Source organism: Thalassophryne amazonica, chromosome 19, assembly GCF_902500255.1.
Source record: "Thalassophryne amazonica chromosome 19, fThaAma1.1, whole genome shotgun sequence".
NCBI classification, from domain to species: domain Eukaryota; kingdom Metazoa; phylum Chordata; class Actinopteri; order Batrachoidiformes; family Batrachoididae; genus Thalassophryne; species Thalassophryne amazonica.
In genome coordinates this window covers 64,984,509-65,005,774 of record NC_047121.1, presented here as the reverse complement: position 1 = coordinate 65,005,774, position 21,266 = coordinate 64,984,509, and the positions used below count along the sequence as shown (strand labels likewise).

The window sequence follows — 21,266 nt, the reverse complement described above, 5'->3', positions numbered from 1 at the left end:
GAAATAATAAAAAAAAAAAATTACTATTTTGCATTTTATTTTCTTGAATCTATGTCAAAGAATTTTTACTTTAGTACAATAATTTGCAATTTTTGTTGCAATGGTGTACCAGCAACTTTTGTTTAAAAAAAAAAAAGGCTAAATTTTGAATATTTATTAATAAAAATAAAATATCAAATGTGTTGACTTTTCACTAACAAAACAGAACTTCTTTTAGATGGTCTCCTGCAATTTATTAGACAATTTGAGTGTGCTTAATCAGTAATCCACAATTTTTGTACTATTGCGGGTGACAACTGTTTTGTTTTCTGTTGTTATATACCGAGCAGTACGTCAACATATATAATTATTTTATAATTGTTCAGTTCATTTTATGAAATTACTTTTTAAAGCATTTTATTTTTATTGGATTCATGAGATTTTTGGTTTACACACCGGTCATTTATTTATTTTATTTATTTATTTTTTTGGCGAGTGGTGGGGGAATCTTATTTTTTCAATCTTCTGGGGCCCAAAACTATTACACAATACTCTAGAACTAATGAATATCAATGCTGTGCTTTAGCACAAAATTAAGAATCAACTCAAATCAAGACACTGAATGTAACATCAAAGGCATGTAGATTTGTTAAATTTTATATTTGATCTTTTTACAAAATCTTAACATTAATAACAAAGCAAGCACATATTGTGCATTCATTCTTATTTTTAATAACAATATTTACATATGTGGGAACATTTTTATAAAAGGGAATTATTTTTTACAGGGATTATAGAAATGAACCTTATAACATTTCAACTGTTTTTAAAAGCATACAGTACAATTACACAAAGCATACTTTTAAGTTTTATTAAAACATACATGTATAAAGTATACAGTTATTTCATGAAGCAATTTACATGTCATTCATTGCATGATTCAGCCGATGAACGTTGAGGCATTTCTCAGCAATTCTGCACAGCTTTAGCACTATAAACGCAGTTAGTGTAAAATAAGTTCACTGACAGACATTATGTATATACAGCAGTAGTTGTTGATCATGTTGAATACTGAAGAGACAGCAAAACTAATATAGAAAAGCATTATTAACATACCCAGTATTAAATTATTTAAATATTTTTACAGTTCACAAGAAGTATATGACAGACATTTTTTAATGGTTTTGGCAAATCAACCACAAGCCCACAAATCAGTCATGGCTTCTTTTTCCCCCCTTTTTAACGTAATATTGACTTTCTGTGTGTAACGGTAAATTATTTTATTGGATACGCTAGTGACCACTAGCTACCGCGAGCCTTAATAAGAGGTCTTATCCACTGTAAGTGTAACGTGTCGTTCAGACACGGTGGCTCTGCAGTTTAACCACGCTGGTTAAGGACTTTCCTCCTGCAGATGAAGAAAATATAAACGGCTGAATTTTTCTTTTTTAAATACCGTCATTAACTTCTTATATAGAACAGTTTCACAACGGTCACTTTCTCCGCCTCCTGAGTCACGATGAATCTAACGCTTCTCGACAAATATATACAACTTTGTAGATGACGTCAAGGCAAAAGATCATGTTTTGGCTACAATACCTGCAAATCAAAGTGTTAATGTGCAGCGGTGAAGAAGCTGTGTTCTCGTTAACTGCTATGTTGCGATGATTTCTGTTATGTGTAATGCAAGGGGTATAATTTAATGTGGAGTTTTACAACAATTTACTGATAAAGTAAAGAGACTGTTGACTGCCAGCACTGGAGAAGACGAGTAAAGTAAGTGTTGCACTTCCAGTGTGCACCAGGACCACAGTACCACCAACGTTCCCGAAACGCCACAAATGTTTCTCAGCTACCCTGTACATGATCACGGGAGAGGGGGAGACATTTTGAATCAAACACCCACAAGAAATCATAAATGTAAACCTTTGACAAAAAGTTAACTAAGCCCACCAGCTGTGTGCGCAACATACAGTAGAAAAAAAAAAAAGCTGGGGTTATAAAAATAGAGTGATTTCTTTAGCAGTTCTCGGAGTATTGGTTGGGGATCGTAGGTGGGGTGTTTCACCCAGGAAGGCGGTTGGAGTAGGGGCAACCCCACAGTGACGGACTGTCCTTCTCAGTGCCAGCTGTAGCGACATTTGCGCATGTCCTTAATGGATGTTGAGATTTCGGAAGTAGTCGAAGGTGGCTCCAAGTGCCCAACTTGTCTCCACGTTGTTAACCTTCTTGGCTAGCTGTTGAGCAAAGTGAGAAGAGGGTCTCCATTAATGGCACAAAGATGCAACCAAAGTACATGTTTAAGTGTGAGCTGGGGCTGTAGTTAAAGGCGTCATATCATGCAAAACTGGGTTTTGTGTGCGTTAAACAGTTAAAGGTTGGAGTTTGAGACGTGAGTCCCAAATCCCAAATGAGGTTAGGAGTGAGAAATTGGGTTGCGAGTCCTACTGCTTTAAGTTGAATTCAAGCCAGAAATGTCTCCTTTTATAGTTTTGTGACGTATGTCACAGAAGTCTATATGCTGACTAGTACTGGGTTTTGTTTTTGTTTTTTTACGACCCTCCCACTAACCTGTGCGACACACCAGACTGGACAGTCCCTGACTGTGCCTTGAAATCCTGTCCATGAAAATCACAAACAGGATTGTGACAACGAGGAAGCCTGGCAGAGTCCAACATCTTATACTCCTTTGGTCTTATAGAAACTGGATCACACGTTTGGACCCGATACCCTATACTCCTGCAGCATCACCTACAGGACACCTCAGGAAACCCAGCTGTACACCTTTTTCAAGTGCACAAAACACGTAGACTGGTTGGTCATGCTCCCAAGCCCCCTGTAATACTCATGGCAGAGGAAAAACCTGGTCCACCATTCCACGACCAGGAAGGAACTTGCATTGCTCCTCTGGTATCACTGTGGCTTAGACTTTCCCAGGCAGGTAACACACTCATCTGTTCCCTTTTCCCAAAATGGGAACCACCACCCCAGTTTGCCAGTGCAGAGGTACAATCCCAGATTACCACACAACATTGTATGTGTGTGCCAACCATGACAACATCCAGAGACTTCAGCATCTCAGGGTGAATCTTGTCAACTTGCAACTGAGGAGTTTTGACAACTTCAGTGACTCCCGCCAGGGAGATGACACTAGTTCTGCCCAAGCCTTTCACCCCTCCCTCCTCTAAGGACAGCATGCCAGTAGGTTTGAGGAGATCCTCAAACCTATGATGCCTGATGTTGTTTTTCTGTCTGTTGAAGGTGCGGCTCCATCCAGAGATGGATGTGGTTTTTGTGCTGGAGACTCTCCTGTCCTGTGCACCAACTGCATTTCCTGTATAGTCGTTTTGTGAATTGTTCTGTAATTTATGTCCGTAGTATGACCCAAGCAGAGGGTCACCCCTTTGAGTCTGGTCTGCTTGAGGTTTCTTCCTCAGAGGGAGTTTTTCCTTACCACTGCTGCTCTGGGGATTAGTAATGTTAGACCTTACTTGCGTGAAGTGCCTCGAAGCAACTCTGTTGTGATTTGGCGCAATATAAATAAAAACAAATTAAAATTGAATTGATCCTCAAAGTGTTCCCTCCCTAAATCGACACCCTATCTTGGTGGAGAGGTTTCTGAGCTCCAGCGATCCTGACAGCTGTGCTGTCTGTAGCATTATCTCCTCATAGAGCCTCTCTAGGCAAATTGATCCCATGTGAGGAGACGGGTAAAAGACGATTCAGTAAAGACCCTTTGTGATTGACACAAAAATGGAAACCACGGGCCTCAGATGGGCTCAGCCGAAGAAACAACATTGCATCCCCTCCATGTGGGCTCACTGCCCCCTGAGGAGAGACTAAAGGGTCTGGCGCACTGTTCTACGGGCAGCAAACAGGGCCATAAGCCCACACGGACAACTAATGTTAGCTTTCTGAAAGTGTGCATAATGTGAGCCCTGTAAATGAGGGTTCTGCGTGTGTGAGAGCTCACCTGCAGCACAGTGTTGTCCTTGAAGCCAAAACCCTCCTTTAGCAGACAGGTGATATATGTCATATCCATGCAGAGGAAGGGGCTGACTGCACGGTATTTGGTCATTTTGTTGCACACTGTAAACACAAAAAGCCACAATTTTGAGTCCCGTGGCCACACAGTGACACAACATCGACACAGGTTTCACACACTGCTGAGAAAACCCATTTGCTTGAGACACCTTGTACAGGATCAAGTCACGGTTTGCGCTTGAATAAGAAAAAAAATAAATAAATAAACAAAATAAACACCTTTTCTAACCCCTATGCTACAGGATTAAAATAAATATATATATATATATATATATATATATATATATATATATAGATGACCCATTTTATTTGGCTGAATGGACGGGGAGGTGCGAGGAGAACCTTTGAGAGTCATCACAAGGCTGTGGGTGGGTGGTGATGTCTAACAGCCGAGTACAGTGTGTGTGTGTGTGTGTGTGTGTGTGTGTGTGTGTGTGTGTGTGTGTGTGTGTGTGTGTGTGTGTGTGTGTGTGTGTGTGTGTGTGTGTGTGTGTGTGTGTGGCTGGCTGTCAGGTGACCTCCTGACGGGACCACACAGACGCGTTCAGCTGAGCTGCCAGCCCGTCCTGACACCACGTGACTGTTCTCACAACACAAACATGTTTACGTAACACTGCGCAAGTGTCCCACCGAGAAGCACAGTGCATCGATCAAAAACCTTTAGCATGAGGTTAAAAAAAAAAAAAGATGCTGTCAAACTAATGTCACTCTTCCAAATATCAGATTATTTATAATAAGTGATACCCTTTAAAAACTAAACAAAAAAATTAGTGACTATACTTTACCCTTAAATTCATTTTTTTTTTTTTAACTGTTCCCTGATAATTATTTTGATATTTTACTGAACATTTACTGATATTTTACTGAGCATGCTCTGGATTAATTCATTATTTAGCGATTATCACTTATATGCCATCTTCAAGGAAATGATCAAGATATGCCTGTTTTCTTGTGTCTTGTTTTCATCTTGGATCAGGATCAAAGGAGCCAGATCCTGAAATTTGTTACTAATCACTGAAAGGTAAAAATCAACCAAATCAGAATTAAATATTAATTCTTCCGTCCATCTCACTGTTCCGTCTGTCTGCCTTGTTACCATGGAGAAAAGAACATTCAACTGCTCTGCTTCCCAGCTTTGGAACTCACTCCCTCCTGACCTCCGTAACACCAAGTCACTTCCCCTGTTTAAACATGTCTTTCGTGATGCATACTCCCTTTGATCCTTTGTACAGTTCTGTATATTTTGTATTATTATTATTATTATTATTTTAATATATGTTTTAAATTATGTGTTGTAAGATGACCTTGAGTTCCTTGAAAGGTGCCCCTTAAATAAAATGTATTATTATTATTATTAAAGATCACAGACAGGATGTGCACTTGATTAGGATCAAAGTTTTTTTTGTATCAAATGCAATGTCTGTGCCTTGAACCAGACCTGCACCAAAATTTAATCAGTTCAACCAAAATTTATTTGTCCTTTTCAGAAGTGCTAACAAACGTGTGACTTCTTCTGGGCCTGTAGACGAAGCATCATACCAAAAAATAAATTGAATTAACTACACAAAACTCTTGTTCTTTATAGTACAACTGTTTTAGATAGGATCTTTCTATAACAGTCCAAAACATTAGCATAAAAACTTTTTATTTTTTATTTTTATACCAAGTTAAATGTTGAACAGGGGTTTTACCTTCTCTAGTCCAGCAGTGAAATTAAGGGTGTTTTAAAATATACCATTTGTGTGGACACTCCTGTTGCAAATATAGCAGTATGTATCACTGTAGGTAAATAAAGTTCTAACTCAGGCTTAAACCTTCAACACCTGCATATCAGTAATGCCTGTTTTAGCTATAATTGTAGCTTCACTGTCATTCATGTCCAAAGTAATTGTTATTTTTAATGGTTTGTGTAAATGATGGAGTTGCAAAGGCATCACCAGAGACATATTTCCACAGCGGTGGACACGGAAGTTGTCCCACTGCTGTTCCAATTTGGTGCAGTTATGCAAGGTGATTGTGCAGTGCTGGAAATTTTCCTGCTCCTCCGACTGGCACGCATCAACATATCAGATTGTTGGTTTTGAACGCAGCTCTATATTTATCCCACCCAAGCTGAGATAACTCTTACCTTCCTTTGCTCTCTTCTTAAAGTCCCTGACTTCGATTGCACCACCTCGGCTGCCGTCTGCAAAAAAAATAAAATAAAAGACATGCAGTTTGAACGCCTGCTTCATGCAGTGGATGACAATTAACTGGAAAGACGATGGCGCTGGAGTTTGTTCCTCACTTACCAATGAGACCTGAATCCACGGCCCTGTCGAAGTAGTAGGAGAAAGCGTAGAAGACGCTGCTGCCCTTCACCTCAAAAGGCTGGCGCACTATTCCTTTGATCACCTTCATCACCTCGTAGTAACACAGCTTGTAGCCTGCATAGCCTGAAGACAAACGCAAAGTACAAACTGTCAGAATCGAGTGCTCTTGCAAAGTGATGCGGAAAAAAAAGTGAATTTAAGGAAGAATGATATAGAATGCAGAGGAGCAGTGCCAAGAGTTTTTATTCTGAGGTCAGCCAAGGCTTCACCAGAGATTCTGTGAGGGAAGTCCCCCAAAAAGACACGGTCGAGCTGTCAAAGCCATGTGCTGACACGGAGCAGGCGTTTGCACGGCCCTGCTGGGCTATTTTTAAACCACATAATTGTGATCAAGGCACTCGTTACACTAAAAAACAACAACTCTGGGACAAACCCAGAATCTTTTGGTTGCTTGAATGTGGTATGGAAGTGAAGTTTGAAATTTGTGAAGTTACTTAAAGGAAGGCAAAGTTCATTTTTATCTCCCCTTTATAGTTGAAAACAGTTGTTAAAAGTTAAAAATCCTCAGTTTTATACCTCTATGTCTGTGCATGTCAGAATTACTCTGCTATAAGTAACAATTAGGCATGCAACAGCTCGTTTTAGACTGCTGTAGCATATGTCACAGACATAGTTTGAATTTTTTTTATTTTTTTTTTTTTGCTGTGAGAGTCACATCCACATAGTCAGTCTGTGCTGTGTATGGCATAGTCTAGGTCACAGAGACAGATAGATGCTTCCTGCCTGAGGAGTGAGTGGGCTTGGCTAGGTCATTTCTATTTAAAGCGACAGGTGCATACACGTCATTTGCTAGAGACCTGAAAACAAGTTAAGGATGCGTCACCTCAGTTTCTAAGGGGAATATTTGGCTACAAATATTTTATCAGATTTTGAAACATTTACTGATATATGTTAGCATAGCATGCTAACTAAGCATATGAATGTTTGCAGACACATTCACGTGATTTGCTAGAGAGATGCGTCACCACAGTTTCTATGGGGTATATTTGGCTACAAATATTTTATCAGATTTTGAAACATTTACTGATATATGTTAGCATAGCATGCTAACTAAGTGTATGAATGTTTGCAGACACATTCACATGATTTGCTAGAGAGATGCGTCACCACAGTTTCTTTGGGGTATATTTGGATTTTTTTAAATCAAATTTTGAAACATTTACTGACATATGTTAGCATAGCATGCTAACTAAGTGTATGAATGTTTGCAGGCTAAAATTACAGACTCTTCAAAAGCCAAATGTTCTGTTCGGAAACAGCATTTTGCCACTCTCTTATACTCCAGTGTTGGGAATACATGGATAAAATGCGGTGGGATGTGCTTTACCATCTGGAATCCCGCTAACTTTATAGGTCTTTCCTCCGAAAGTCACGTCCTCTCTGAATTTTTTCGGAAGACAGGAACTAGTGAAGATTTTCCAATCCAGACCTGGGGAAAATAAAAGGGGGAAAAAAACAAAACCTCTTTTCCATGTTCCAAAACAATTATAGATCAGTTTTCTCAGCACACAGTGCTAATAGACAGTTGATTGAAAGTACTCGATACTCTACCATCAGCTCCTAGTGCTCCGAGAGTTGCCAGTCGGGCGGCAAACAGTCCATTCCCAAGGTAGCTGTGTGTGGTGACACATTTACGGTTTTATTTTTGCACAAAATCAGACCTGCAGAGGATGCACCGTCCTGGTAATGTGTGGTTTACCTGTGCGTGTAGAGCTGGTAGGTGTTGTTGAACAGGTTGAATTTGGCAATGTAGCTAGAAGGAGCAGAGACAATGGTTTTCTGTGGATATGAGGACACATGGTCAGTGGCGTCCATTTGACGACTACATATTTTTTTTTTACCTCTGCCCAACATCATTCACGGAGGTTATGTTTTTGCCCCTGTTTGTTTGTGAACAGCCTGGAGAGCGCAGTTTTTCATGTATCATTATGAAAATTTTTATACTGAAGATTCATATCCTGATAGACAAGAACTGATTCAATTTTCAAGGCCATTGTTCAAAGGGAAATGTCAGGAAACATCTTGGAAAAATGGAAAAAATCCCTATAACACTGAAAGAATTTTCAAAATTTCAGTCATAACTCTGTCAAAGAAGATCAAATTTCATTCACATTTGAGGGATTTGTGTAGGATAGTATCCTTTATCGACTGACAAAGTTTGATCCGGATCTGATCCAGATTACAGATTTTGTAGCCATTTAAATTTAACATTGAAACCCCCATTTAATGAATATTTTACATTATATCTTAATCAAACATGCCCCAATCACACTCATATTTGAAAGTGAGGTGCAGACTGGCACTCACTATCGCCTGTCAAAGTTTGATCCAGATCTGATCCGGATTGTGGATTTTGTGGACATTTGAAAAGCCCATTTGGTGTCCATTTTGCATTATAGTATCTCAAAGTGCCTCAGTCACTCTCATTTTTCTGTCATGGATTTACCTACACCACCAAAATTGGATGGAGGTTCCAATTTTATGCCTGTTTGTCTTCCAGTTATCAATTGGTGCTTAAAAGTGCTTAAAACCAATGACAAATTGTGCACAGCAGAGACAACCAATGTTCTGTGAAAATGATCTGAAAAGGAATTCAGAAACTGAAAAAGTTGAAAAATAAATCAACCTGACAACACCACAAAAAAACTTTGATTCAAGCGCATAAACTAAATACATACTCCTGACACTTAATCGATATGATGAAAAGCCACTTCTAACAGGACTTTGATCTTGAAAATCTTTTCCAAGATAAAATTTTGTGGAATTTGAAACTAGTGCTGGCGGAGGTTTGCGCACTACGAGCGCGGCGCTCTTGTTTTTAATGTATTAATTTACCACATGTTTACCTTGGACTTGGGAAGGAATGTGATCTGTGTAGATCCTCCGCCCAAATCCAGGATCCCCACTGTCCTCTTTGTGTTGGAGTACAAGTGACCTAAATCAAAGAAGCACCAAGTCAGACACCGTGGATGGAACATCCAGCCGACAGGATAGAACACCGGCTTTATTTAGAATTTATTCCTCTCATAACCACTGCGATGGACTCTCACAGGTATTGCCACAAGCACATAAATCTTGTGACGACAAGACCTGCTTCTTAATATTTTATATAAACCCTATAAAAACTGTGCATAAATAATAATGTGAGGAAAATTTGTTTTTGCAACTAGTTTTGGGGGCTGTGACTCAACCTTATAACCTCAGGCAGGAGACAAGAGTCTGTCACAGCTGAGCGTCTGTGTACACTGGACACTCAGATACGAGTCTCCTGACCGCTAACACCACCGTAGCAAAACACAAGCAATGTCTTACCTGTGAGGAAGTTCACTGTGACCCAGGCAAGGACTCCTGCAACAGCACAAGAGTACATCAATGAAAAACTCTGCCGTTGGACGATATGAAAGAAAATCTATCAAGAAATGATTCTGTGCAGCATTGAGGAGATGTGAGATGTTTGTCCTGAATGCAATCATGCTGCTGGACCTTGAATTATGCACGTGAGGAGGTGGGTGGAGCTTCTGCTGCTGCAACACTTGGAGCCTTAGTGTGTGTAAATGCAAAGAGTGTGATTTATACACATTAGTGCTGCAGGTGAGCAGACCTTGTATCCAATGTTTCATTTTTTTTCCCCTCAAAATTCTACACATGATACCCCATAATGACGATGTGAAAAAATGTTTTTTGAGATTTTTGCATATTTATTAGAAATTAAAAAAAAAAAAAAACGAATAAATCACATGTTCGTAAGTATTTACACCCTTTGGTCAGTACTTTGTTGATGCACCTTTGGCAGCAATTACAGCCTCAGGTCTTCTTGAATATGATGCCACAAGCTTGGCGCACATTTGGGCAGTCCACTTTGCAGCACCTCTCAAGCTCCATCAGGTTGGATGGGGAGCGTTGGTGCTCATAACTCTCCAAAGATGTTCAATAGGATTCAGGTCTGGGCTCTGGCTGGGACACTGAAGGACATTCACAGAGTTGTCCTGAAGCCACTCCTTTGATATCTTAGCTATGTTCTTATGGTTATTGTTCTGCTGAAAGGTGAATTGTTGTCCCAGTCTGAGGTCAAGAGCACTCTGGAGCAGGTTTTCATCCAGAATGTCTCTGTACATTGCTGCATTCATCTTAGTTTTTTAAATTTTAATACATTTCCAAAAACTAAAAAAAACAAAAGGCAAACAAAACTTTTTCATTTTGTCATTATGGGGTGTTGTCAGTACAATTTTGAGGGGAAAATGAATTTACTCAATTTTGGAATAAGGCTGTAACATAAGAAAATGTGGAAAAAGATCAGTTATGTGCCGTCGCTAACATAAGCTACTTTACCGGGGAGAGACGTTACGTGCCGTCGCTAACATAAGCTATTTTACAGGGGAGAGGTTACGTGCCATAGCTAACATAAGTTACTTTACCCGAGAGAGAACTTACGTGCCGCCGCTAACATAAGCTATTTTACCGGGGAGAGAAGTTACGTTCCGTCGCTAACATAAGGTATTTTACTGGGGAGAGAAGTTACGTGCTGTTGCTAACATGAGCTATTTTACTGGGGAGAGAAGTTACGTGCTGTTGCTAACATGAGCTATTTTACTGAGGAAAGAAGTTACGTGCTGTCGCTAACATGAGCTATTTTACTGGGGAGAGAAGTTACGTGCTGTCGCTAACATGAGCTATTTTACTGGGGAGAGACGTTACATGCTGTCGCTAACATGAGCTATTTTACTGGGGAGAGACGTTACATGCCATCGCTGACATGAGCTATTTTACCGGGAGAGAAGTTACGTGCCGTCGCTGACATGAGCTATTTTACCGGGGAGAGACGTTACGTGCCGTCGCTAACATGAGCTATTTTACCGGGGAGAGACGTTACATGCTGTCGCTAACATGAGCTATTTTACTGGGGAGAGAAGTTACGTGCTGTCGCTAACATGAGCTATTTTACCGGGGAGAGACGTTACATGCTGTCGCTAACATGAGCTATTTTACTGGGGAGAGACGTTACATGCCATCGCTGACATGAGCTATTTTACCGGGAGAGAAGTTACGTGCCGTCGCTGACATGAGCTATTTTACCGGGAGAGAAGTTACGTGCCATCGCTGACATGAGCTATTTTACCGGGGAGAGACGTTACGTGCCGTCGCTAACATGAGCTATTTTACCGGGGAGAGACGTTACGTGCTGTTGCTAACATGAGCTATTTTACTGGGGAGAGACGTTACGTGCTGTTGCTAACATGAGCTATTTTACCGGGGAGAGACGTTACGTGCTGTTGCTAACATGAGCTATTTTACTGGGGAGAGACGTTACGTGCCGTCGCTAACATGAGCTATTTTACTGGGGAGAGACGTTACGTGCTGTTGCTAACATGAGCTATTTTACCGGAGCGAGAAACTACAGCCACTGCTAACAAAAGCTATTTGAACGTGTTTATAAGCAATAAAAAACTAAGTATGCTGTTAAATTTTAATAAAAATAAAAAAACCCGTTGGACACAGCATTGCTGGGAGTATTTTATCTCCTGTTTTTGAAAATGTTCTGAGAAAGTTCACATTAAATATTTTCCTGCGTATGCTGAAATAGCACTAGCGGCGTTAATAAGAGCCAGACTGGAAGTGACCAAGCAGTGTTATTTGAAATCAGAATCACAAATCTTAGTGCATGTATTTGATTATGCACTAATGAACAGATGGACATGAATGCTATAGAAAATTTTTGCTAATAAATGCCCCTAAATCTTACACACTGTAGCTTTAATCTTTGTTGAAATTCGTTTTGTACACCACTAATCGGGCATTAAAAATAACTTACCTTCATTTTTTCCGTTCATGATGGAAATGCTGTTGTCTGGCACAAAGAAAGGGGATTCTTCAAAGACGTCTCGAACCTGTGTATTACAAGTGACATCATTTCTATAGAACTGTTTGCCATGTGTTACAATACCAGTGCACATAGCTACAAAACCGAGCGCGGTGCTGAAAACCTCTGTCCAGACTTCATACGACAGACTACATCTGTTCTGTTTTAGACTGACAGATAGCTCAACCACAAGCATGGCTGGAACAGTAGCCTGGATTTAATAGTTTAAATGACAAATATGGTTACTCCACACAACCCCACAACAGCTGCTTTTCACAACTTGATAGGCCACCAAATGGGCAGACTCCTTCCATCTCTTTTTTTTCCCCTCCTTTCAGTGACACTTGTAAGCAGTTAGTGGTTTCTCATCCCCGTCCTTGGCAGGGATGAGCCGTGCTCGTGCCAAACTGTCTGAGGGCATACAGAAAACGTGCCTTACCTCCTTCAGAAGACAACTGGCCTCGTCTTCTTTCAGCAAACGCAGACCTGCTGTGGCCCTCAGGACCACCGGGGTCCTCTTCCACTCAGCCTCAGGCACGGTCTTCTTGGCGATCTTCAAAAGCTGGCGGACGGTGTTGGCTCCCTGCAGAAGAAGAAGTGGCCATCAGTTGTAGCGTGGGCAGCACAATCGCCAACGAGTGTGCCGTTATAGAACAGAAACTGCTGTGCCGTGTCAGCAGAAGATATTTTGGTAATTACGCAGGGTTTACATCAGAGGGGTCAAACTGGCGGCCTGAGGGCTGGACACGGTCTGCGAGCCAAACGATTATAGTCCACAGCTTGTCTGGCTGGCATTATCATTTTCCTCTTGGGTTTGTGCATTTAACCCTCAGACTGTCAAAACATCTGCCGGCAGTGAATATAATATGTTAGCCCGTCATGCACCAGACGATATAGACGTGGAGAAAATTAGCAGGTTTGCATTCTTGCACTTTTCTTTTAACTTACTGACATTTTTATGTTTAGCAAACTTGTTTTTATGCTCAAATTGAAATTGAAATTTCAAGTTCAACGTGGTAAAAATAATTATAATAATTAATTAATTAATAATAATTATGTTGTGGCATATAGCATAGTATAGATTACACATTTCCGATTGACACTAGTTTTTGTGTTGGATTTGATTGCAAGATCGATGTGATTGGACACCCTGAATGAGAGGCGGGATGTAGTACTCAAACATTTTAGCCATGGGGTTTAATTCCTCCACCCACATCTGTTTTAACTCCACTCAATCAGCCTCTAAATTAATATCAAATTAAAATGTGGCATTATGGGACGTCTGCATGATAATTTTGTCAACTGACAGATGTGAATGTGTCAGTCACTTTGCAAACTATGATGAATCATGAAAATGCCTTTTCATATGATGTCAGTTGATTGCCAATCACATTTGATTTGTGCATCATAAATAGTTCTAGTGTAACTTTGGAAAAGACCGAGCATCGCCAGTTTTGTGCTTTTCTGTGGCACATTGGGGGGGGAGAGAAATTGGTCGATCTTGTATTGTTTCATATCATTTTCTCTAATTGTGTGACTGTCTCCGATGTACCTGATGAAATACATACCTCCTCTGGTTTATCTTTATACTCTGACAGTCCAGGCTTCACTGCGTGGTACATTTCATGGTCCAGAACTGGCAACTCAACTAAAACAGAAGCAAAATCACAAAGCAACCAAATAAACTTTTTTTTTTTTTTTTTTTTTTTAACAGAAGCACAATTTCATTGCATATATTTGCACAGATTTGACTGAATTTAGACTTTTAGGGCATCCAGAGTTATAAATGTGCTGCCCTCACAGTTAAGTCAAACACATTCAAAGTCTTGCTCCGTTATTTTTTAGACCCGCCCGTGCGCTCTGCGGGTGCGCACAGCTCCTGAACGCCACACTGTCTCTGGATGACTTTTACACCGAGCGCACGCCGCGGCTCTGCTGGATTCTAACCTGGATCTTTCTGGATGAACTTATAGATGTGGATCCTCGTGCCGGTGCTGCCGGCGTCGAACATGACCCCGTAGAAAACCCGGCTCATATTGAGGCGGGAGCGCGCGTCGGGCACCTGCTGGAACACCTCGGGCGCAGGATGCACCACCTCTGGCACCGGGTGGAACGCCTCGGGGATGGAGTGGATGACTTCGGGTGCGGGGTGGAACACCTCGGGGATCTCCGGGTAAGTCTGCCGGGCTTCGGGCACCGGATTGGACACTTCGGGCAGGTGGTTGTCCGCGTTGAGCGCGTGCTCCCGGTAGCGGTAGAAGTGCGGGATGTAGCGGTGGTGCCGGTAATAAGTCGCCTCCGCTACGAGGCTCCCGGCGGCGAGCCACACGGACAGGGTGAGGAGCAGGGTCATGGTGTTCACAGGCGAGGAGGAGGATGCTGGTGCCAAAGTGAAGCCAAGAGCGCGCACTCAGGACTGTCCGCGCATCTCTTCACACTATTTAAAGACATCAGGGCCTGGCTCGGGGCCACACCGACAGCAGCCACCATCCAATCCTGTGGAGGGCCATCCCAAATCCACCAGGAGTCCCCCACCTCCACCTCCACCTCCTCCTCCTCCTCTACCTGCTTCCAGCATTTCTTCTTTTTCAGGGACATTATTTTTGGCTGCATGGTCCCTCCATCTCCTCATCTTTACTGCCCCTCATCCCACCCCAAGAAAGGGGAAAAAGGATTTATGAAGACATCAAAAAACTAGAGTAATGCTCTTAAAATACTTTTTATGGGTGCATTTAAAACTTGCACAGTAACTTGCCTCAGAAATTCTTTCAACTCTTTGGACTTTCACAAGTGCTCACACATTCGGCTTGCGCCTAATTTAGCAGTGATGTAAGTTTCTTTTGTGCTGTTAAGAGGCGAAGCTTGAGTTTTTAATTACTGCATTTAATGAAAGTGCAGCTATACGCAGAGATTTAAGTCAGTTTTGCATTTAAACTAAGGTGTGTTGTTTTGTTTGTTTTCCAAAAGAAAGTATTTCAGAGAGACTTTTATTTTTAAGCTTGATTTCAGGGGCGGCTCCAGGACTATTTTATTGGTGGGGTTGTGATTACGGAGTGATGGTGTGACAGACTTTGGTGTAAATGTGCAAATGTGCATTTTAAAGTAAATTTGGAGTGCTTATATGTTATTTCACACATACAAAAAAAAAACTCAAAATAATTTGTAGTCAAAAACAGGAACAACCATCATTCTGAGACAATCTACACATCGAACAACAAATGATGTAGTCAGGACAGAGATGTTTTACCAGATTGTGATTCCCCGAAGGAATAATTTTTTTTCAATGAAACAACCCATTTTTAATCATATGAACATACCAAAGAAAATGGAATAAAAAAATGTACAAATCATTTTGCATTATATAAGTATTATGAATTTGGTCCAATGGTCTCAAATGCAGTGCATGAATAAAATTTCATGGGTACTATGGAAACTGGTTGTCCTATAGGACTGGATCACTCAGAGAATATCACAAACTGCAAGATTTCAAAGTTATGTTAACTTTTCCAGTTTGGAAAAGATGCGCGGGTGTGGGGGGTACTGCAGCTCCATCAAGCCCCATCCTAGAGGTGTCTATGCATGTTTTCCTAGCTGTAAAAAGAAGAAGAAATTGCATATTTAAAGAGAAGGGCACCCTGCCAAAGTCCAACAGTTCTGTGATTATTAATGAGCTGAAGGGCACGTGGGGCAGCGTTTTACTAAAGTACAAGCTACAGGGCAGCAGAGAGTACACACACTTTTTATTGGTGCCCCGTCACAAAAATGGGGCACTTTTTGTGACAGTTTTTTTTTTTTATGATTTATAATCCTCCCCCTTCTCCTAACTCTAACCATAACCCCCCCCCCATCACCCCACATTTCATGCCCCCGTCACGAAAAACACCGCATTTTCGTGAAGTTATCATGAATCCATAGATTAATCAAATTTTTGTAATGCCATCACGAACTGCTGTAAGACTGGGTTGGATTTCTTTGCTCAGTCGAGTTGAAGCTGGAACCCCGTTACCCCCTACATGGAAACCAATGGGCCCCCCGGTTGCAGCCGATATTTTAGAGATATAGGTATGGACTGGTTGTCTGCCTGGGTGGTTGCCATCCAGGACCCAAGGTGCTTCCATGGTGTCGTGGGTGCGGTAAAGCGCAGAACCACTGCATGCTCCCAGACTTGACTTGACTTTTCCTGGACTGACTCAAAATCTAATTACCACTTTCTTGGTCTATCTGTGTACAAAGGAGGTGTTTTTGTGTGGTGGCAGTTGGACTACAAATATACAGACCAGGGTGCGATTCCAGGTTTGTGCTTCAGGATACCCGTGTCCTTGGACAAGACACTTCATCTCCATCATCCTGGTCCACTAGCTGTAAATGGTTACAGACTTTGCCTGGGGAAGTAAGGTGTGATGGACTGTGGCAAACAGTGGTAGTTGTACGATATCCGGGGATGAGCACTGGTCCAGTTCTAAGGAGTTTAAGGAATTGTGAGGGTGGGGGGACACCTTGTCTTTCAGTGTTAAAGGGGTTCACATTTATACATTTTTTTTAAACCTATGTTGGTCAAAGTCTTTAGGGTCCTGGTGCTACCTGTCTTACTGTATGGTTATGAGTGAGGTGACAACTTGTGAGGGAGGGTTGACATTTTGGCCATGTGGTGCATTACTCTGTGCATGATCCAGCATGCAGGTGTGTCAGTATTGAGGACCCCACTATTTAGAGAAGCCCAAAAGGATGTTCAGTTTTCACCTGGCTGTGACAAATAGGGGTGATTCTTTAACTACTGGCACTATTGGCCTTGTAAATGTAATTTCCACCACACCATTGCCTTACAATATAAAGCGCCTTGGGGCAACTGTTTGTTGTGATTTGGCGCTATATACATGTGCTCTGATGTCACTGTTTATCTCCATAGAAACTACCCAAACAATCTTTCATACAAACTGTTTAAAGGGACATTACAGTGTTGTGGTGGAAATTACGGCAATAGTGTGGGACAACTACATTTTGTTTAAAAAAATCACAACAGTTGTATGACATTGAATACCCAATTATGTTTTGATTATTTTACTGATATTTTAAAACATTAGAAAAAACGTTTCTTTACCATTCATTTTTATCATTGAAGATCAAAAGTCTGGGTGTGGGACAAGCACAAAATGGCAATATTTGCATATAATGATGCTGAAAAAAGGTGAAAAAGTCATCATAGACTACTAGAACAAATTTCTTAACACACTTTCATTGTAAAGATAACTATAAAAGTGTGAAATTTCCCCTTTTTTCTGTTTTTCATACAATATGATCAAAGGACATAATAAGTGCCCGTAGTCTAAGAATCACCCATAGATGGTTATTTTAGAGATGTGGGACTGGACCGGTTGTTGGCCTGGGTGGTTGCTATCCAAGACCCAAAGCAGCTCTGTGGTGCTGTGGATGTGGTGAAGCGCAGCACCAGCGCATGCTCCCAGATTTGACTCTGCTGTACAGTTAAATGTGGTTTGAGGTTCATGTTAAACATCGTCCAAATCCCACAAGTCGACATTTGTGTAGAAACTCCACCGCCATGAGTAAAACATAGGCTTGAAATGGCTGACAGTGCATCCAAAAAGTATTCACGATGCTTCACTTTTTCCACATTTTATGTTACAGCCTTATTCCAATATGGATGAAAAAAAAATTTTAACCCCCATATTTCCACACACAATACCCCATAATGACAATGTGAAAAATGTGTGATTTTTGCAAATTTATTAAAAATAAAAATCTTAAAAAAAAAAAAAAAATCACATGTACATACTGTAAGTATTCACAGCCTTTGCCATGAAGCTCAAAGTAAAGGCACATGGTTGCCCACCTGGAGTTTGTCAAAAGGCACCTGAAGGACCTGAGATTATGAGAAACAAAATTCTCTGGTCTGATGAGACAAAGGTTGAACTCTTTGGTGTGAATGCCAGGCGTCATGTTTGGAGGAACAGGCACCATCCCTACAGTGAACCATGGTGGTGGCAGCATCATGTTGTGGGGATGATTTTCAGCAGCAGGAACAGGGAGACTAGTCAGGATTGAGGGAAAGATGAATGCAGCAATGTACAGAGACATCCTGGATGAAAACCTGCTCCAGAGCGCTCTTGACCTTAGACTGGGGCGATGGTTCATCTTTAAGCAGGACAATGACCCTAAGCACACAGCCAAGATATCAAAGGAGTGGCTTCAGGACAACTATGTGAATGTTCCTGAGTGGCCCAGCCAGAGTCCAGACTTGAATCTGATTGAACATCTCTGGAGAGATCTGAAAATGGCTGTGCACCGACACTCCCCATCCAACCTGATGGAGCTTGAGAGGTGCTGCAAAGAAGAATGTGCAAAACTGCCCAAAGATAGGTGCACCAAGCTTGTGGCATCATATTCAAGAAGACTTGAGGTTGTAACTGCTGCCAAAGGTGCATCAACAAAGTATTGAGGAAAAGGTGTGAATACTTAAGTGCATGTGATTTCTGAGTTTTATATTTTTAATAAATTTGGAAAAATTAAAACAATAAAAATCCATGTTGTCATTATGGGGTGTTGTGAGTAGAATTTTTTTTTTTTTTTTTTTGGGGGGGGGGGGGTGAATTTAGTCCATTTTGGAATAAGGCTGTAACATAAAATGTGGAAAAACTGAAGCGCTGTGAATATTTTCTGGATGGACTGTATTTTAGACTGCGAGACAACCCCCCCACACACAGTTTGTGCTACAGCCCCCGCTCTCTCGAGAGGAGGTGGTGTAAACAGCAGCTCTTTTTGATTTAAAGCAATGGATGCATCAAACAGATTATTTCTGAGAAACCAGAAAAAGGTTTCTAACGACATCACCTGAGTTTTTAGACAATATTTCAGTCTATTTTTAAGATAACAGGTGATCTAAAGCACCATCCACAAGTGTTCAGTGAAATTCATCTATTTATTTTTCATATATATCCTGCTAACACAAAGTGAAGACAGTATATCCTTGGTGGAGTGTAAAAATGTCACTGCTAGTTCATTGCTATTCGTTAATCACCCCTTTAAATCTTCTGCAGCCTTCAGTAATTTTCAGAAAATGCCACTGTGAGCTGCAGTAAAGCTGACATAAAAGTTAAAAGAATGTGAGTAATCACCCGACACACACTCATCGCTGTCGTTAACCGCAGGCTTTCTAGGGGAAAAATATCTGGACAGCAAAGTACAATTCAAAGAGAATTCATGAAAAGCATGAGTGGCTATTTCTGCGATTTAGGTGGGTGGTTGGTACGGGATAATCCCTGCCGTCATGTGTCATGCTTTCCTGTGTCATGCCCCACAGCTCCTGGCTGTGGAGGATGCAAAAGCATCAGGGATATCCCACAGAGCATCTCTGACATTTTACATGAAATCTGATGGGATATTTTAATCATAAATTGCTTGTCCAGTAGTGGATTTGTTGCAGAGACCCTGACCCTACCCTGACCCCACTTACAAAACTTACGCAGCGGCCAAATTGTCCCGAGCTGTCGGCTGGCCTGTCCACTATCTGGGGTGAGGGAAGGGCAGAGGTCCTGCAGATGGCACAAGGGAGTGCAGGAAGAGAGGACAATGTGGGGAGGGTGGGGTTTGGCACCAGTGTTCACCCATCATGCCATTCCACTCCCAGGACACTCCACTGTGCAAAGCACTGTTCCAACACTGTAATTTGGACTAAAAATATTGAACTTTTTTCCCTCCTTTCTTTTTTTCAAAATACTGTGGCTATTTTTTTCAATCTTGTGGCTCACCAGAATGGTCATTTGCCCCTATCAAAGCACATGTGCAGGACCTCTCACTGGCTCGTGCCCACAGTTGTCCTGGTTGCAGTGTGATAACGTTACTGAAAAAACATGGAGGACAGTGTTTTATTAATATTGACTAAATCCTAATTGATGTAACATATTCCATTTAAAGTTCTACACCTTGGCTAATTAAATAAATACGATATATCAACTGCAAAGTTAAATATTTAGCACAATTTCAACGTTGTTAGTCACAGCTATGAGATAATTAGTCAAGATTATTTCAACTTTTGAAATCATACTGATGAAAAAATTTGAATTTTTTTTTTTTTTTACTTTAAAAAGGTGTAATTGTGGTATATTAAGGCCAAAATAAGTTTCATGGAGATAATTGTGAAATAAAATGTGTAAGTGTAATGACTCTTACTCATAATAAGATAAACAGATGAAATTGGCACTTGGAAATAATATAGATTAGTCAAGATTTTAACTTTTAAAATCATACTTGTGAAAAAAGTTAGAATTTAACAAATTTTCTCTATTTTGAGCTACTTTTGAGCGAGGTTAAGTTATAGGGTATCATGACAAAATTGTGAAATAAGTTGAAATTAAGACTGACGATAAACAGTTGAATTTTTCACTTACTAAGAATTATGAGATAGTCAAGATTTCGGCTTTTAAAATTCCACATGTAAAGTTGAAATTTTGACTAGCTCAAAATTTTAAGTTGAAAATTAACCTTTAAAAGGTATAACTATGGGTTATTAAGGGACAATGTTGACTTTCTAGTCATAAAAAGGTGTAATTAAGGTAAATATAAGTTTCATGGAGATAACTTAAATAAAAAGTTGAAATTATGACTCTTACTCATGAGATAGAGTTGAAACTTTCACTTAGTAATAATTATGAGATAATTAGTTAAGATTTTAACTTTTAAAATCGTACTTGTTGAAAAAGTTAGAATTTTTATGAATTATTTCTATTTTGATCTACTTTTGAGCAAGGTTAAGTTATAGGGTATCATGACAAAATTGCAAAATAAATTGAAATTAAGACTGATTTAGAGATGAGTTGAAATTTTCACTTACTAAGTAACAATTCTGAGATAGTCCAGATTTCAACTTTTAAAATCACACGTGTAAAGCTGAAATTTGGACTAGCTCAAACTTTTGAGTTAAGTTGAAAATTAACCTTTTAAAAGGTATAACAATGGGATATTAACTAAGGGATGATGTTGACTTTTTAGTCAATTGTGAG

General features: G+C 40.5%; 2 protein-coding genes across 4 annotated transcripts in view; one reads left to right on the top strand and one right to left on the bottom strand.

Annotated features, from left to right (window-relative positions):
• Positions 1–1,567: 1,567 nt before the first annotated feature.
• On the bottom strand, positions 1,568–14,763 carry entpd5a (ectonucleoside triphosphate diphosphohydrolase 5a). The gene is made up of 13 exons (XM_034159512.1): positions 14,200–14,763; positions 13,821–13,900; positions 12,692–12,835; positions 12,205–12,280; positions 9,708–9,743; positions 9,242–9,330; positions 8,095–8,174; positions 7,947–8,008; positions 7,723–7,824; positions 6,315–6,458; positions 6,152–6,208; positions 3,953–4,068; positions 1,568–2,216 (listed from the first exon to the last, which is right to left on the bottom strand). The coding sequence occupies exons 1-13, from the start codon at positions 14,603–14,605 to the stop codon at positions 2,133–2,135; spliced, it is 1,476 nt and encodes a 491-aa protein (XP_034015403.1). The 5' UTR covers positions 14,606–14,763; the 3' UTR covers positions 1,568–2,132.
• Positions 14,309–21,266, top strand: part of LOC117500741 (basal body-orientation factor 1-like) — a 30,102-nt gene continuing 23,144 nt past the window's right edge. For all 3 annotated transcript variants that reach the window (XM_034159506.1, XM_034159507.1, XM_034159508.1), the window contains exon 1: positions 14,309–14,425. In XM_034159506.1, the coding sequence (XP_034015397.1) occupies positions 14,376–14,425 (50 nt within the window). In that variant the 5' untranslated portion in view covers positions 14,309–14,375. The remainder of the gene's footprint in view (positions 14,426–21,266) is intronic.